The 19,398-nt window shown below is 46.4% G+C and overlaps 1 protein-coding gene across 10 annotated transcripts in view; it reads right to left on the bottom strand.

Annotated features, from left to right (window-relative positions):
• CASP7 (caspase 7) overlaps window positions 1-19,178 on the bottom strand; it is a 42,714-nt gene extending 23,536 nt beyond the window's left edge. For 2 of the 10 annotated variants that reach the window (XM_042239042.1, XM_060404499.1), the window contains exons 1-3: window positions 18,406-18,495; window positions 17,395-17,492; window positions 11,192-11,301 (exon numbers count right to left, since the gene is read on the bottom strand). In XM_042239042.1, the coding sequence (XP_042094976.1) occupies window positions 11,192-11,301 (110 nt within the window). In that variant the 5' untranslated portion in view covers window positions 17,395-17,492; window positions 18,406-18,495. Of the gene's footprint in view, window positions 1-11,191; window positions 11,302-12,107; window positions 12,336-15,434; window positions 15,547-16,751; window positions 16,793-17,394; window positions 17,493-18,405; window positions 18,496-19,098 lie in introns of those variants that run through there. The other 8 variants (XM_060404497.1, XM_060404500.1, XM_012102956.4 and 5 more) reach the window with 5 other exon arrangements.
• Between the last annotated feature and the right edge of the window lie 220 nt (window positions 19,179-19,398).

Here is a 19,398-nt window from a genome sequence, read left to right as displayed (position 1 = left end):
AGTGAAAAACTAGAAACAATGAGGCGATGGCTGAGCAAGGGACAGAGGACAGGGAGAATAAAATACTACACAGCTATTTAAAGTGATGAGCACGCAGATGCAGGCAACCCACCGAAGTGCCAAATGCACAGAAAGGTGGCAAAACAGCACACATAGGAACTGCGAAAAGATGCAAAATTTTATGTAAGTGAATGAAAGTAGGAAGTGAATGTGTGTTCAATCAGAGTTCAAATTCATTAAGGTTACTTTTTTTCCTTATCAAGATACTCAAGATAGTACTATATGTAATAAAACAAAAGACCACAAGCACCTTAATTTTCAAATAAGGCATGTAATCATTTTTCAAGGGTCCTGAAAAGAGCAAATGGTTCAGGAAATGACTACACTTTTCCCATTTCACTCCTCCAAATGCAATGAGGAAGAGGCGAACACATAAAACCCCACATTATTAAGCAAACAGCTCAGCAGTGCTGTTCTCAATTTCCTGGTTCAAGGTCACAGTCAGTGAAAGGTGTGAAGCTGATGAAGTCGAGTTACAACATCTGCTCTCCTGGGCAAACCTCCTAATCACTTGCCATCCTCAGGTTTGTGAAGGAGAGGAAACTGGCTCCATTCCTTCTCTGAAACTACGTTTGCAAAAATACACTTACATTGGGAAACAAAGTCAGTTTAAAGTCAGGCTAAGGAGAAGAATTATCAGCCTTCATATTCCCAACTTCCTCCTTTAAAAAAGAATAGAGACTTTTGGCAATAAAAACTGATAAATGACTTAAAAAAAAATCATTCAGGGGAAATAAAGGACTGAATTCTCTTTAAATAGCCTAGAACAAAGTGGGAGACATAATGGTATCTGTATTGTGGCTGCAGGCTCCAGAACTGAGAACAGCTCAGACTCTTCATTTTGATTCTCTTACAAGCACTTCATCTACCTTTTTCCACTTTCAGCTGCGGAGTTTACAGAGTCATCTTAAACCAGCTGTAGGCCAGGTAGAAAGCCCTAAGCACCAGTGAGCTGGGGTTTGATCATGCAAGGCCATAATGCACATTTCTTACTGTGACTACAAGTTCCTTTGAGAAACAATGGGTCTTATTCTCATAGCACTTTTCTATTACTGGACTTCTGTGCTAACGGTGTTTGAAAAGTTCTATTACTATTTACCTGCCTTTCTCACTTTTTTTTAAACCTCTTATTTTGCATTGGGGTATACCCAATGAACAACGCTGTTCAGGTGAACAGCGAAGGGGCTTGGCCATACATATACATGTATCCATTCTCTCCCAAACTCCTTCCTCACTCTTTCTGTTAACTTTATAGCTTTGTTATTTCTCTTCTAGAAGAGCAATCATCTATACATGTAGAAGTTATGGCTTCAAAGTTTTAGAGTGCCTGATCATGTTTCAGAGGTGTGGCTCGCTGCTCCTGAAATGGTCACATGGCCCCCTTTATCAGAAAGCCCATCGCTAGCCCTGTTGAAATGCTGTCTGTATACCATCCCTCAGCTGAAGTGAAGCAGAAAGGGAGCAGTTTCAATGAAGAATTAAATTTGCTGACCCACTTGGGTGGAAGAAAAAAAACCGCCCCGCTGGTGGATTAATATGGTTGAATAGCTCGATGCCACTGCACTTGTGGATGGCACTTGATGGAATGACCCCAAGTTAGACCTGGGTCTTGGTCTTGCTGGGTGACTGTGAACAGAGGACTTTACCTCTCTGGTCTTCACTTTCTTTGATCATTACAGAAGGGGAACTGGATAAATTACCTTTCAAGGAGTTCTCTGCTTTGAAATTACGGTTCTAAGATTTCTCCCTCATCAGGTCCTTTAATTCTCACAAACAACCCAGTGGATGGTATTGATATTTCTACCACACAGATGAGGAAACTGAGGCTCAAGAAAGCCAAAACATTTGCTCTAGTCGCTCAACTAGAGTGGGACCCAAGCGCTAGGATCTCAACCTGAGTTGTCCAACTCTACACCAGCACAGCTGTCATTTTAAGCAATATCATCACTGCTTCAACTACATCATTAAACCATGATTACTCTTTATATAAAATATTGGGAGACAGGCCTCCAGTATTCCAGGGTCTGAATTTGAAGGCTACCTTTACTGAAAACGTAAACTGCCTGGGTATATTTTAAAGTTCCTTTTCTCTTAGGGCGCTTGGACCTGGTCTCTTTCAATCAACAAGCATGACTGAATGACTTTTGCTTAATTAGGGACACAGTCTCTGGAATGAGTTAATGTCTGCTTTGTCCCTTCTTTTCTCCAATCCGCCCATCCCCCCTCCAAACCAGGCAGGCCACCTGGATCTTTCTTATAACCACACAAATAACACTTTTTTAAAACAAAATAGGGACCTGTTTACATATAACACTTACTGGTGGAGCAACGCAAGCTGCAGCCCAGGAGAAAGAAGGATTACAACCAAGTGCTATTTATGAAACATACTCCAGGAAGGACAAAAGTTGGACCACAGAGATGACACAGAGGGAAAAGCCCATGGGATCTGAGCCAGAGCCTCAAAAGTAGGGAGTTTATCAAGCTTCAGAAACAAACCTTTTCTCCTGCCCTCCTCACTCAGGAACTGGAAGGATAAACACACCCCTTGGCAGGGACACCCCTGGCTCCACCAAGGCCCCGGGGAAATTTGAGAGCCTGTGCAATCTGTTTTCTGCGTTTTTTATTTCCTTTAATAGTGACCTTGAGCAGAGCTCAGAAAGGAGTCTCTGATTTCTCAGCTGCAGTGTTGCTGGGAGGGGGTATCTTCCAGGCTACTGGGCAGGGCTTGGTTTTGTATCTGCCTTGGCTTCCCGTGGTGCCACTGGGACAAAAAGCACCCTGTTCAAGGGCCTCCACTGAGACCTGTGCTGTGTGGCCTGGCCTGATCATCACTCCCCTGTGGCTTTGTGCCCCACCCCCCACTCCCTGCCAGGCAGGCTCTTCCAGTCCCCTGATAACCCACTGTCTATTCTCTGACAAGTCCCTTCTCCTGCAGCTTGCCTCCATCCTTCCTTTCCCAGCCTCATGCAGCTCCCAATACTCTATAATTCTGTGAACAGCTATTCCCGCTTACTAGCTATTTCAGCTGTGCCTAGATTTGAACTTGAGTTTATATCCAGAGTAGGGACCACATCGTTAACACAGATGGCAGGTAACCTGGGCTAGGATCTAGGGTTACTGTTAATATCAAGAGAGATCCTCCTTCCAGTGCTCAGATGACATGAAGTCTTGTTCAAAAATGATGGCTCATAATGAACATAGATGGTACACACACAGTTGTCCCTTCATATCTGAGGGCGATTGGTTCTGGAACCCCTGAGGATACCAAAATCCTTGGATGCTCAAGTACGGTGTTTAAAATGGGGTAGTATTTGCATATCGGAGAAGGCAATGGCAACCCACTACAGTACTCTTGCCTGGAAAATCCCATGGACAGAGGAGCCTGGTGGGCTGCAGTCTATGGGGTCGTGAAGAGTTGGACACAACTGAGCGACTTCACTTTCACTTTTCCCTTTCATGCCTTGGAGAAGGAAATGGCAACCCACTCCAGTGTTCTTGCCTGGAGAATCCCAGGGACAGGGGAGCCTGGTGGGCTGCCGTCTATGGGGTCGCACAGAGTCGGACACAACTGAAGCGACTTAGCAGCAGCAGTATTTGCATATAGGGCTTCCCAGGTGGCAACAGTGGTAAAGAACCTGCCTGCCAAAGCAAGAGACCTAAGAGATGGAGATTCAGTCCCTGGTTGGGAAGATCCCCTGGGGAAAGGAATGGCAACCCACTCCAGTATTCTTGCCTCGAGACTCCTACGGACGGAGGAACCTGATGGGCTACAGTCCAGGAGGTCGCAAAGAGTCCAACATGACTGGAGCAGCTTAGCACTGTGTGCATATAATATAGGCGTATCCTCCCTTATACTTTAAATTATCCCTAGATTACTTATATAATACCTGCTGCTGTTGCTGCTGCTGCTAAGTCGCTTCAGTCGTGTCCGACTCTGTGTGACCCTACAGACAGCAGCCCATCAGGCTCCCCCCATCCCTGGGATTCTCCAGGCAAGAACACTGGAGTGGGTTGCCATTTCCTTCTCCAATGCATGAAAGTGAAGTCGCTCAGTCGTGTCCGACTCTTAGCGACCCCATGGACTGCAGCCTACCAGGCTCCTCCGTCCATGGGATTTTCCAGGCAAGAGTACTGGAGTGGGGTGCCATTGCTAAAACAATATAAATGCTGTGTAAATAGTTGCTGGCACTTTACAAATCCATTCTGCTTTTTGAAACTTTCTGGAACTGTCTTCCAATATTTTCAGTCCACAGTTGGTTAGATTCACAGGTACAGAACAGAGGGCACACAGCACTTACTTCTTCTAACACATTTAAAACAATTTTTTATGGAACTTTTTCTATTTAAAAAATTTCTTGGAATATAGTTACTAAGTCCAAGCATTTTACTAATTTAAATTTTACATTCTAAATATTTTCACTTTGAGGTTCTCTGTCTTTTCCAAGTATACTTCAGTAATCAGATAAGTAAAAGACATTTTAACAAAGTTTTGTGTTTTAAGAAATATGAATTAAGGAACAGTCTGGTTTACTCTGGAGAAAGAAATGGCAACCTGGTAGGAGGACCCTGGTAGGCTATAGTCCATGGGGCTGCGAAGAATCGGATACGACTGAGCGACTTCATTTACTCAGGGCCCAATAAAATGGGCTTCCCCGATGGTTCAAGAGGCCTGGGTTCGATCCCTGGGTAGGAAAGATTCCCCTGGAGGAGGAAATGGCAACCCACTCCAGTGCTCTTGCCTGGAAAATCCCATGGACAGAGGAGCCTGGCAGGCTATAGTCCATGGGGTTGCAAAGAATCAGACATGACTGAGCATGAACGCAATGAAATGGAAATAAAACGATGCTGTCGTGCCATCTAGTGGCAGTGAGACAAAAAAACCAAGACAAGTCTAAGGGCCTGGGACCACCTAGGTCACTGCGTCCATCCCATCCAGACTTTTGCGGGGGAAAGAGAGGTCTTTTTGTTTCCCAGAGTCCTTGGGGTTTCCAGTGGAGGGTGAGGGTCCTCAATTAGAGACAGATGGGGTGCTACTGCCCCCTCCACTGCCTTCAGTTCGGTTCAGTTGCTCAGTTGTGTCCGACTCTTTGTGACTCCATGGACTGCAGAACGCCAGTCTTCCCTGTCCATCACCAACTCCCAGAGCTTGCTCAAACTCATGTCCATCGAGTCCACTGCCTTACCTTCCTGCAATTCTGACACCTAGAGAAGGGAGCTGGGGATGGGCCAGGAGGGAAGGTGCCTGCCTTCAGCTGCAGGGAGCACCCAGAGCAGCAGCAACACTCCCACACCGCAGGCTGCACCCACCCCTCTGGCATGAGGGATGCAAAGTTCCCCGCACCCTGCAGAGGGAACCACGGAGGGGCTGCCACACACCTGCCAGACTTTCAGGAAACAACCAGCATCCAGGGCTGTGTTCAGGTCACCCCAGCTACAGAATTACAACCCCAGGCAGAATCCGTAAAGCACAGATGGTAAGTGTGGGTGTCCATAGGTCAGGTGTGATAAGGGACACTCCCCTTTGCTTTAGATTATCCTGTCTTAATCACACTTGGAGTTCCACCCCATCATATACGAGGTCTCTGACACCATCCAAGTTTCTCACAAGGTTTTGGTCAGCAAAGCCACAGGCAGCAGGCACGGTCAGGGAAGCACTGAAAGGCAGCAAGTGCTGCTGCAGTGCTATCACTGTGACATTGGAGACAGAAAGGGCTTTACCCCCTTGCCGAGCTAGAGGGCTCAGTGGGCACGAGCCGCCTTCAACGCTCCCTGGGATCCAGGTGTCACTGTCCCCTTGTCAACCTCTTCTCTGGCTTTTCCTTCCATTCAGTCAAAGTTTGACAACTTCTACCTCTCAGAAGCTCTGGAGGACCCTGTCCCGCTCCATCTACACCATCCACTCTGCCTGGGGAACTCCTAACCTGCTTCCTCTCCCCACAAACCCCTCTTCAGAGCATCCCTCTCCGTGCTGCAGCTTGGGTGATCTTGTGGGTTTCTGTAGGTATCATCGATCAAGTCACTCTACGGCTTAAACCCTTTAGTGACCTCCCCATCCTTAGAACCAATTCGAGATCCTTTCTGTGACCTGTAGACAACTCCTTCTAAATTCCGGCTTGGCCAATCTCCACCCCCCCCATCTCTGCTCTGCCCACTCCTGACACCATCACACTTCAGTTACTGGTTTCATGTGTGGTTTCCCTACCAGAGTGTGAGCATCTGAGGCAAAGACCACACTGATCATGTTGGTCTGCTTGCCGGATGCAAACCCAGGGCCAGACACAGGACCTGGCACATAAAGGTGGCAACTTAGAGTGGTGGTTGAGAGCTCGGTTTGAGAGGCAAGTGAGTAGAGGTTCAAATCCTGGCTCTGCCACTAGTCAACTATGGGACTTGCTGCAAGGGACTTAACGTTCTCTCAGTCATTCCATAAATATTTACTGAATGGGACTTCCCGGTGGCTCAGTGGATAAGAATCTGTCTGCCAATGCAGGGGACACTGGTTCGATCCCTGGTCCAGGATGATTCCACACATGGTGGAGTAACAGAGCTCATGTGCCACAGCTACTGAAGCCCACGTGTGCAGAGTCTGTGCTCCACAACAGGAGAAGCCGCTGCAAGGAGAAACCCACACACTGCAACCAGAACTACCTCCCAATGGAAACCCAGCACAGCCAAACATAAGTAATAAGTTTTTAAAAAATGAATGAACAAGTGAAATAATCAATTAGTGACCAAAATGGTATCTCAAGTGGCTAATTTTAAAGATACTCTACTAGATGAAAGAAATGTCTATCCTATTAAAGTTAAATAACAAGAAAAAATCAAACCAAAAAAGGGAGGAAAAATCTAAAATTTAAGGGGTTGTCACACATTTTACTTGAATTTTAACTGTCTCTTTGGTAGGTGGCTGGTGTATTATCTAACATATGGGTACAGGTCAGATCTGAGTGAAGGCAGCGAAAATAAGCAACTAATATTTCACAACCCGGATGAAGACAACATTAAATTGACATTTAATGTAGCTTGAATACTGTTTAGTAAGTCAATAATTATGGATGCAATTCATACAACTAAAATAAGCAGTTCAGAAGATGGAATTTAATTTAAATATTTTGCAAGGGTACTTACTGTTTATTTTGATAATATGAAGGCTGATGTTAATATCAGCCACACTATAAAAAAGGTAAGATCCCCTGGAGTAAGGGAATGGCTACCCACTCCAGTATTCTTGCCTGGAGAACTCCATGGATAGAGGAGTCTGGTGGGCTACAGTCCATGGGGTTGCAAAAAGTCTGACCACGACTGAGAAATTAATACATAAAAAAGGTATAGTAGACTAGAATATAGGTTATATCCAGGCTTATTTACCTTTCCAAAGAATTTAGGGGGGTAAAAAATCCCTGCATCAAAGACCACACCTATTTTGGGCAAGATGATGGGTCTTCTAGGCAGTGGTCTCCAACCAGAGTACTCGAAGACTTTCTGAGGGATGCAGACAAGACATTTTTAAGTGAATGAATTGCCAGGTCCTCAGTTTCCATTTGTATTTTTCCTAAAACTGGTCTGCTTGAGTATGATACCACCTCCCCTTTACGAACTCCCATCTCGCCAACAGAAGAAAAGGGTGGACTTCTCACCGACCCTGAATGTTGGATGACATAGAGACTGCCACACACATGATCTAACAAAGGGCCAAACATCAGTGTCCCTGTGTCTCCCTGGCTCGCATTGAGGTGTGCTGAAGTAGGAGGCAGGGGCTCATTATTAACACTTATACAAGAGTCTGATCAGGGTGAAGGATGGCATTAGAAACAGGGCTGTTTGGGGCCACAGTGGACTGTTTAGATCCAATTATATATCAAAAAATATTTTAAAATGCACATGATAAGATGAAATGAGAGTGGGTGACTCTCATTTAAGGATTTTAACACCCTGATTATTCCCAAAGACTCTCTCATTTCTGAGCAAAGTAAACGCTTAATCACAAATAAGTGAATAAATAAAGCCCAGCACTGGGCTTTGTGCCCTTTCCTTTCTTCCTAATTTCCACTTGGTTTCGGGTGACTGTTGAAGAACAGTGTCAACAACTCAGGTGGAGAATAGAGAAGGAGAGTAGCTCACGAGCAGAAAGGACCAGTTTTCAAAAATCAATAAATAGCATCCAGTGTAAAAGCATCTCACCAAAATGATACTAACAAATATTTATTAATGCGATTTTAATTATCTTATATGTATTGGAGCATTTTGCGGTAAACAAGTTGCCTTTAAGTAAAAAAGAAACAGGTTGAATTAATAGTTATTTGAGGAGTTTTGATCAAGTCTTTTTGGTGTACTTCCCAGAAACTGAAAAAAATTAAAGGTCTCAAGGGTTGAATAACAATTTATTTTGTAAGTCAGATACTTTCCAATTCCTTATTTTCAATACAACTGAAGAAAGAGCTAATTGAGCTGTCATTTTTGGCACAGAACTCAGAAGGAACTGAAAGAATTAAGTGACATTATAACAAAACTGCTGCCATCCCAAGTACTTATTCACAGTTTCTCAGCACGTCTATCTCTAAAAATGAAAAGCAGGAGAAAATGATGATACTAAACTCTTTCTTATTCTAGCAAAAGGTACTATTTGCCCATTTCATCACAAACTAGCTTTTTAAATGCTCTCCCCTCCCATATTTGATTATTATTTCTATGAAAAATTATTTAACAGCACTAACAATTTATCCATGGGAAATAGATGGAGAAACAGTGGAAATAGTGTCAAGGTTTATTTTTTTGGGCTCCAAAATCACTGCAGATGGTGACTGCAGCCATGAAATTAAAAGACGCTTACTCCTTGGAAGAAAAGTTATGAGCAACCTAGATAGCATATTCAGAAGCAGAGACATTACTTTGCCGACTAAGGTCTGTCTAGTCAAGGCTATGGTTTTTCCAGTGGTCATGTATGGATGTCAGAGTTGGACTGTGAAGAAGGCTGAGCGCCAAAGAATTGATGCTTTTGAACTGTAGTGCTGCAGAAGACTCTTGAGAGTCCCTTGGACTGCAAGGAGATCCAACCAGTCCATTCTGAAGGAGATCAACCCTGGGATTTCTTTGGAAGGAGTGATGCTAAAGCTGAAACTCCAGTACTTTGGCCACCTCATGCGAAGAGTTGACTCATTGGAAAAGACTCTGACGCTGGGAGGGATTGGGGGCAGGAGGAGAAGGGGATGACTGAGGATGAGATGGCTGGATGGTATCACTGACTCGATGGAGGCGAGTCTGAGTGAACTCCCGGGAGTTGGTGATGGACAGGGAGGCCTGGTGTGCTGCAATTCATGGGGTCGCAAAGAGTCGGACATGACTGAGCGACCGAACTGAACTGAACAATTTATCAGCATTTATTTGTTCTGATCAACTGTCAATAAAAACCAAGAACTTAGTTCAGGAGAAATTTCTTTTAATACTCATAAAACCTGGAAAAATGTCTTCAAACTTATGTATATGTACATATGCATACATATACATGTTAAAGAAATGTATGATGAGGTGATCAATAGAAGACTTTCAAGCAACTAAATCTATTACATCAGAATAAAATACTGTGGAAATAAAGGGTTCGAGGGAAAAAAAAGAAACAACATAAAAATTCCAGATGTTACAGGACAGCTTGTTCACGAACCTTTCTAATGGGTTAAATTACTAAAGAATTAGACTCCATACAGTTAAAGGGATGATTTTGAAATGTTAGTCTTAACAACACCCTTTTCATTTTCATAATTTCTGGGAAGTATAACAAAAGGCTTTACTAAGACTTATGAAATGACTATTACAGGATTCCAGTTTCTCTTTTACTTAGAGGCAATCTACTTAACCTGAATACTCAAGGGAGATGGGAAAACAGAAATACTATTACGTCCTTTGCAACTATTTTGACAAGAAATTTATGTCACCTTAAAGTGTATGAGGAGATGTGTGTCTTAGTTTTACATTATTTGGGGGGTATGTGAGCAGAAACATTTGAAGGCCACTGCACTGGAGAATGGTTTAGCCTTGACCACCTGACCTCATGACTTTGAAAAGTTTTCAGCAATTGGAGCTGTATTTTCTGGTTATCTCATGGGATATCTTTGGCCCTAAATGGCAACCAGTGCCAATGGAATGCAGATCTAGGATGCTGAGGTCTTCCCACTTTTCTGAGCCTTGTCTGGGATGATGTGACCCAAGGTTCTCTGTGGGATGTTGCAGGGAGCTAGCATGCCCCTTGTCACCAGCAATTCCCTTCCTGAGCCCTGCTAGGGAGCATTCCCTAACCTCAGACTTTATCCCTCTCTCTGTCTCTCCAACGTGGGGCTTGGGGTTTAGGAGCTAGCAAGAAGGCTGATGCTTCTGACCACAGACTATCCCTGCCTCTTGCCAGGGAGCTCCACTCACTGCCCCTCCATGACCAACATTAAGGAGGGGAGGTAAGGGGCTCCTCCACTTCCCTGCAGCCCTACTTTTAAGTAGAAAGCACAGCAGAGGTGTTAAGTGAGCAGTGCTGGTACTGCTTCGATTCTAATCTCAGCTCTATCATTTATTCACTGCCATCACAATGGAAGGCTACTAAATCTCATAATGCCTCAGTTTACCTACCTGTTAAGTGATGGTAACAATAGAACCATCTCCTGGGGTTGTGAGGATTACATGCAATACTGAGCTGGCATACAAAGGCTTAATAAAGGAAGCTATTATTATTAAATGTAAAGCTCAGGATTTAAGAAGTGAAAAAAGGAAAAGGAAATGGTAGGAATCAGTAGGGTGCTACCGTAAAATCTCCTATCCCATGGTCCCCAGTTCGGCCTTTCAGCCAAGCCTGGTCTCAACTGGCAGCAGTAATAGTCCATGTTTTTTCCCAAAGGAGGCTGGCTGCAATTTACCTCTGATGGGGAGCTTGGCTCCCCCACACCTGGGCTTACCCTGGACACAGGGGAGTGCACAGGGGGACCCCAGTGTTGTCATACACAGCAGCAGGATTCTGCACAAATCTCCCATGCACAGTACAGACTTCCTCCCCTGAGGGCCCCCTTCTGCATGGATGAGTGGAGATGACAGAGGCGTGACAGGCTGAAGTGACCCAGGGTTCCTCTTTAACTCAGTGAGAAAGGAAACTTACCTCAAGATCGATGCGACAAAAGAGGACCGGTCTGGCTTTGCATCAACTGTATCATCATTTGTGGGATCCTCAGCCCCCTGCTCCACAATATGCCCTTGATCGTCTGCCATCTGGAAGGAAAAAAAACAACCAGATAATTGGTACCCAGTGGCATCACTGGCCTCATGATGTTTTAAATAACACTCATTCAGTGACAGTTTTTATTTAAGCCTAGAGATGATCAGTATTGCCTGTCTGGGCTCCAGGGCTGCCGTACCAATAATTCATTCAAATGCTCGAGTGCCAGCTCTACTTCAGGCTTCCCTGCAGAGTCTGGACACACAGCTGCAAAGAAAGCAAAGTCCTTGTCCCTCTGGGAGCTTCTAATCCAGCATTCATGATTTTGTTAAATGTTCACTGTGTAGGAGAAACTGTGGAAAGTCCATCAAGGTCTGTAAAAACAAGGAACTCCCCCAGAATTCCCAACAGGTTATAAGATGTTCATCCTTTGCCTGGCATCCCTCAAGCCCAGTTCAAAAAACAGGGACTTCCCTGGTGGCTCCTTGGTTAAGAATCCGCCTGCCAATGCAGGGGACACCAGTTTGATCCCCAGTCCGGGAAGATACAACATGCTGCAGAGCAGCTAAGCCTGTGCACCACAACTATTGAGCCTGTGCTCTAGAGCCTGGGAGCCACAACTACAGAGCCTAGGTGCCGAAAAAACATTAGCTCACATGCCCTCGAGCCTGAGCTCGGCAACAAAAGAAGCCACCGTAAACAGAAGCCTGCTGCCGCAGCTAGAGAAAACCTGTGCGCAGCAATGAAGACCCAGTACAGCCAAAAAATAAATAAATAAAACAGCAGCAACCTGGAGTATGAAGCTCTCTGTTTCAGATGATTTTACATAGTTCTACCAAACAAATTTTCATCAACTTACTTTTCTGCTCGAGAATCTTCACAAGATCCCTACAATCGAAAAGTTCAAATCTTAAGCTGAACTCCTTGGCTCCTCAAGATCTAGTACTGGTTTCCTCATCGCTCAGTCACGTCCTGTAGCCCACCAGACTCCTCTGTCCGTGGAATTTTCCAGGCAAGAATACTGGAGTGGCTTGCCATTTCCTTCTCCAGGGGATCTTCCTGACCCAGGGATCAAACCCGAGCCTCTTGTGTCTCCTGTACCGGCAGGCAGACTCTACTGAACCACCTGGGAAGCTCATCTATTACTAGCGTAGATGACAAAGTGTGGTCTACCATCTGTTTTTTTCGTTTGGGGATATTCTAAGTTTTATTTGTCCTTCCTTTTTCTAATTTTGTAAGGTTGAAGCTCAAGTTACTGATTTGTGACCTTTACTTCTTTCCCGCATACAGGTGTTCAGTGCTAAAAATCTCACTCTACGTACTCACCACCTGTTTTTGTAAGTAAAGTTTTATTGGAACACAGTCACACCCATTCATTTCCATATTGTCGGTGGCTACTTTCCCACCACAACCACAGCTGAATGATTGTGACAGACATCATGGGGCCTGAAGTGCCTAAAATATTCACCACCTGGCCCTTTAAAAAAAGGGTCACTCACCCCGATCTAGGATAATTACTAGCCAATAGGATCCCCTGGGACTTCCTAGGTGGCTCAAGAGGTAAATAATCCACGTGCCAAAGCAGGAGACAAGGGGCTTGATCCCTGGGTTGGGAAGATTCCCTGGAGGAGGAAATGGAAACCCACTCCAGTATCCTTGCCTGGGAAATCCCAGGGACAGAGGAGCCTGGCGAGCTACAGTCCATGGACTGGCATAGAGTCAGACACAACCAAGCGGCTAAACAATAGAATCTCCTACTCACCTACTACTTCCCTTACTTTAGGAAGCAAAATTAACGATAATAAAAATAAAAACTCACATTTATTATTTGCCGAGCTAATTGCTTGTTAAGTATTATTTAATACTCTCCCAAATGATGTTGGGATCTCCCAGGTGATACCAGTGGTAAAGAACCTGCCTACCAGTGCAGGAGACATAAGAGATGGGGGTTGGATCCCTGGGTTGAGAAGATTCCCTGGAGAAGGGCATGGCAACCCACCCCAGTATTCCTGCCTGGAAAATCCCATGGACAGAGGAGCCTGGTGGGGCTACAGTCTATAGGGTCATGAAGTGTCAGATACGACTGAAGCAACTTAGCACACGTGCATACAAATACTATTTGATCAGCTCTAGGATCATTGCCTTTGATATATGAGGAACACGAGGTTAGAAAAAGTAACTGGCCCCAGGCTAAGCAACTAGTAAACCAAACTCAGAACTGAAGCCAGCAACAACACTCAGAGCCCAGCCCTCACCAACATACCAATCAGCCTCCCAGGCTCTGAGCATCCCTGGGCCCACCATGCTCCATCAGGGCTTATGGTTGTTTCAGTCTGGAAGTCATCACCCAAACCTTTGCTGGACAAGCCATCTTTGGCCAGATGGCTAGTTCCCCATCTTCAGAATTCGGTTCAATGGTACCTCTGCTGGGAGGTCCTCCCTGATTACACCTACCTCCCCAGCTCCTTCCCTTCCCCCAGTCGCTTTACAGTCCTTGTATTTGTCTTGATTATCAGCACTCTACTTATTGCCTGACATTGTCAAACATGACAAGGTAAGTTCACCATGACAGAGGTACTGGCACTCATAAAGTTTGTGCTAAACAAATATTAATTGAATGGGAAGCTGGAAGAAACAAACACCCCAAGGAAGAGAATTAGCTAAAAGTGACACAGCTGGTCAGAAGCAGAGCCTGTACTAGAGTTCTTCCTTCTAAACCAAGTCCTGGGTCCTTTCCTGTAAAGGGCATGGCCTTCTGTAACAAAGCGAAACCTCCCCAGACTCTGATCCAGCGATCGTGGGGTCACAGGTGGCAGCTGCAGGTCTGTACTCCTATCAGTCTCACCCCCAGAAGTTTTCACCCAGTTGGAAAATAAGAAGGCATCTATCTGACTGTGCCCCAGAGCACAAGCAATGACTTTTGGAGGGGGCTGAAGGAATCTACATGTGGGGAGGCGTCCAAGATGGCAAAGCGCTGACTCTGTAGCCCTGAGTAGTATTATCCTGTCACCTTGCAGCTTATTTAGGGGTCAGCTGGGCAGTGAGAAGTGACAGGGAGAGTGAGTTTCGTGACCAGATCCCTACAAAGACAGTGAGAAGTCTGATGGCCATCTTGTTCCTCAACACATAATGAACACCCCACCATAGATACCAAACTGTTTCCGATTAGGAGGTAGTTAAGATTTTTCAGATTAGGACCCAAACCATTTCTCAAAAACAGAGATAACCCATATCCAGAGGAAATTAATGTTAAGTATAGACATGTCAGAGAAGGCAATGGCACCCCACTCCAGTACTCTTGCCTGAAAAATCCCATGGACGGAGGAGCCTGGTGGGCTGCAGTCCATGGGGTCACTAAGAGTCGGGCACGACTGAGTGACTTCACTTTCGCTTTTCACTTTCATGCACTGGAGAAGGAAATGGCAACCCACTCCAGTATTCTTGCCTGGAGAATCCCACGGATGGGGGAACCTGGTGGGCTGCCGTCTATGCGGTCGCACAGAGTCGGACACAACTGAAGTGAGTTAGCAGCAGCAGCAGCAGCATAGACATGTAGAAAACACTCAATCATTTTTATTTCATCTCCTTCACATAGACTTAGTTACTTGTGGATCATTATTAGTAAAGCAAGGAGATATTTTCAAAATTAACAAGTTAGTGTCATACAAAATCCACCAGAAAAAGACAGATACCTTTGACATGTGGTGTTGAAGCCTTAAGTCTTTTGTCCTAGAGATTGTCAAACAGAGTGAAGTAAGTCAGAAAGAATTGTATATTAATACTAAGGCTAATCTTAAAGAATGAACCTAGGATGTATGATGATAAAACAATGCGACCATTATATAGACCATTATATCTATGTATCAATATATAGATACAAGTTCCTGGAAGTTCAATGCACCAGGTGCGTTCTAGGAGTCCGGGAGACACCTGACCTGGCCCTGCCTTGCTGAGAGACAGGCATTGACACATAGCATGAACGTTGACAACCATGATCAGGGCCACCTGTGGTCAGAGCAAGGACCTGACCAAGCCCCAAAGGAATTAGGGAGGGTTCTCTTGACCTGGTATTTCCGGTGGTTCAGACGCTGAAGAGTCAGCCTGCAGTGCAGGAGACCCAGGTTCATTCCCTGAGTAGGGAAGATCCCCTGGAGAAGGAAATGGCAACCCACTGCAGTATGCTCGCCTGAAGAATCCCATGGACAGAAGAGCCTGGCAGACTATAGTCCTTGGGGTTGCAAAGAGCTGGACATGACTGAGCGAATAACACTTTCACACTTTCACTTTTGACCTGAGGTCTGAAAAGTGGAAGCAGAGAGGGTGGAAGTGAGGGAGGCATCGAAATGCATACCCATCAAGCACCCAACACGCTCCATCGACAGAGGGGAGCAACATAAACCCCTCATCCCTCCCTGACACTTGAAAGGGGCTTTAGACTTAAGTGACAGGCTGATTTCCACAGCTCAGAGGTAGGAAGATCTCCAGAGTTTTCTTTGCAAACACTAAGCCAGGAGGGTCTTCTGTTTGAAACCTATAGCATTTTTCTGGGCTGAGGCCGAACACTGTCTAGGGGGCCACTGAGAGACCCTTCTAACAACATTTAGAACGTGTCTAAAACGAGGCAGTGTGCTGGAGCTTCATTCTTGTATCTGTAAGGCTAAACATTCAGTGACTGTCTTATTCCTCTGAGGCTGGCCTTAATTTCTGGTTGAAGTAAAGTTCACCCAGAATGAGAGTGGTGACCGAGTGGGGTGCCTGCTCTTGGTCCCATCATTTCAGTTAAGCCAAGGCTTGGTGTTGACCTTTTATTTATGCTTCTCTTTGAAGCCCAAGATAATCCAGGCCTATCTCAGTTGGCTATGACTGGAGAGAGCATGTCTGGAGTCATTTTCTTGTATTCATTCCTGCTGTAAGGCTAAGGCTGCAAAGACCAGTCAGTCATTTGGGGGAATATATAGCTTATTCAATTGTCAAACATATCTATCTTCTTTTTAATAAATTAATATTTAATATACATACAGCATTAGCAATGCCAGGCACTCAGTTATTATTATTATTACTATTATCCACTAGGACTCTTATTTGTCGTTTGAGAAGTTATCTTAATCATCATGTTTTTTCTGTCTCAGTCATAGAAAAGTGCCAGGTATACAACAGGCACTCAATAAATATTTCTTCATTAACGTCACAACTGAAATGTACTTAAACATTTTAAATCCTTCAGGGCCCTGACTAAATTGTTGACATGGGACAGACAACAGAATCAAAGGGACTCAGGAAGGTGGCTGAGAGCCTAGTCACGGTGAACTGCAAGCCAGGTGTGTAAATCAGCACCTCCACCTATATTAGCCATGGGACCTTGAACAAAGTTCTGAAGGAGGGCATGACAACCCACTCCAGTATTCTTGCCTAGAGAATCCCACAGAAAAGCCTGGCGGTCTACGCTCCATAGGACTGCAAAGAGTCAGACACGACTGAAGCCACTTAGCACAGATGCACGCACTTGAACAAAGTACTCAATGTCTCCAAGCCTCAGTTCCTCATCTGTAAAATGGGAAAACAGTGATGCCTAAGTCACACATGGCTATGAGGATGAATGGAACAATGCATGTAAGATGCTAAATGTTCTAATTTCACGGTGTCTAAATGTTCGATAAATACTCCCTATTATCACCACTGTCTGGAGAACTCAAGACTAAGACAACACTCTCCTGTCAACTCTCACTGGTATTTAAAAAGAATAGAAACATGTATATGCATGGCTGAGTCTGTTTACTGCTCACCTGAAACTGTCACAACATTGTTAATTGGCTATACCCCAATACAAAATGTTTTCGTGTTAAAAAATTTTTTTTTTAATTAAAAAAGAAAGAATGCTACAAAGCATGAAAAAAAAATCACATTGATATTTCAAATAGCTTTTGTGAAGACTGAAAAAAAGTTACCCTAGTGATTATTTCTACACACGTTTAAGTGACTCATACATATGTGGTAAGAAATCATTTCCCAGCTATTATCTTAATTTTATTGCCGCTGTTTCCCCTGAAAAGTGACATAATACAACTTGTGCCTCACCCTAGCCCCAGTGAAGACAATTTTTCTAAAAGGCTCAAAGAGAAGGCACTCAGAGTGCCTCCACCGCTCACCTCCAGCACCTGTGCAGGGGAGAGGGGAGTGGTTTCTGCTGGGCCCTGAAGTACTCAACTGTCCCCTGATGCTCACAGCACTGCCAGGAAGCTGGAGCCTATTACAGAAGAAACTTTGGTTTTTTCAGAGAGGTTAAAAAAACCTGCCCAAAGCCACACAGCTAACAGGAAGCAGAAGTGGACTATGAAACCAGGCTGTGGCTGGCGACCTGGATGGCCATCAGGCTATAAGACCCTGAAGGAATAAAATGGCCTGTAAGTAAACAAAGGTTAGGGCCACGTCCTTGGCCAGCCCAGGAGTTCAAGGGAAAAGACCCGGGGATTACTCAAAATTACTCACAAATAATTTTACTGCCCCATAAAAGGCAAACTTGCATACAAGGGTGAAAGGTTGCAGACGGAGAGTCCTGCCTTTCTCCACTTCCTCAAGGAATCAAGAGCTCCGCAGGATGACAGCGGCTTAAGTTTACCTGTAGTGTGCTAAGCCCAGACAGAGGCACTGCTGTGCACTGCAATCACCTCATTCACCCTCCCGGCCCACCACCATATCCGTTTCACAGACAGGCACAGAAAGGGTCAAGGCCCCACAGCGGACAGGCCGGCCGCTGGGACTGGAACCCTGGGCTGTCAGACACGGGACCCTGCGTTAGCCAGACGAGAGAACAAACCCCTCCCGCCCTCCCAGGTACCCCCCTTCTCCCCTTCCAGATACCCCTCTCCCGCCCTCCCAGGTCCATCCCTCTTTCTTTTCCGAATCCCGAATAGCACCGAGGGTCCCGAGCCCGGGGACTAGAAGGGAAGGGAGGACAAACTGAGCGAAGTAGGTAATACTGGGGGTGGGGAGAGCCTTCTTTCCCAAGTTTTACTGCTTTGCCTGAAGGGACCCGGCCCCCGACGAACGCTCTCGGAACAACCCCGAGAGGGCAGCCGGGCGGGAAGGGAGCAAAGCGGGAGAAGGAAGGGCGGCGGCCCACGAGAGAGACTCCAGAAGGAGACGGGGACCGAGGTTACCGTTCCCACGGCGACCGGACGGCCGGAGATGGCGTACGTCTCTGTCACTCCGCCGCGAGGGTCTGCGGCCGCTTGAACGAAATCGAAACTAAAAGCGACAGCGCAACCGGGGGAGGAGTCGCCCGGGGCTGGACCCGGACCAGGCGGGGCTGCGGGCGCCGCCTCCGACTCCGGACTCCGCGGTCCATACCGTCGGCCGCGCGCAGGAGCCCGCGCCTCCGCGCGCCCTATCGGGGAGAGCGCACCTACCCGCGCCGGCCGAGCGTCGCGCGCGCCGTCCCCGGAGGGCGCCCGGGGCAAAGCTGGCGAGCGTGCTGGGCAAAGTTTGCAGAGCTCTAAAGGGGTCCCGCCGCCGCGCGCGCCGTTCCCCCGAGAAATATTTGCAGAATCGATCGCGCTCCCAGTGACCCGAAGAGCGCGCACCGCAAAGCCGCCGCACGCAGTGTCCCCAGCCGCGCTGAACTGAGAGCGCGCCCGGCCGATTTCCCGGGCGCCGGATCATGGGGCGCTCGTCAGAGTCCGCGCTCCTGCCCTTTCGCTGCTGCCCTCGGTCTACAGCTCGACTTCGGCCTCCGCATCAGCCCCGGGACCCAGTTCCCAAAGCCCGAAGGCTGCTGCCCAGCCAGATCCTGACCCCACTGTGTGCGGGTCGGTCCCTTGGGGGACTGGGTGCCCGCATCTGCGCGAGTTTACCAAGGGCAGGCGGTGGGAGCCACCGTGGTCTCCAGCTCCCAAAACTTGGTTACACTCCGCGGCGCGCCTTTCTGCAGAGCGCGTTCCCACAGCCCAACACCTCCTGCTGGCCTGGCTGTAGCTCCAGAATCATTCCTGGGCTGTCTACTGAGCGCCACCACGTGTCAGCCACTGGGTGCGTGCGTGCCTGCTGAGTCGCTCAGTTGTGTCCTTTGCCACCGCATGAACTAACCCGCCGGGCTCCTGTGTCTATGGTATTCTGCAGGCAAAGATCCCGGTTCGGGTTCCCATTTCGTCCTC

This window comes from Ovis aries, chromosome 22 (genome assembly GCF_016772045.2).
Source record: "Ovis aries strain OAR_USU_Benz2616 breed Rambouillet chromosome 22, ARS-UI_Ramb_v3.0, whole genome shotgun sequence".
NCBI classification, from domain to species: Eukaryota; Metazoa; Chordata; class Mammalia; order Artiodactyla; family Bovidae; genus Ovis; species Ovis aries.
This window is presented reverse-complemented; position numbering and strand designations above follow the sequence as displayed.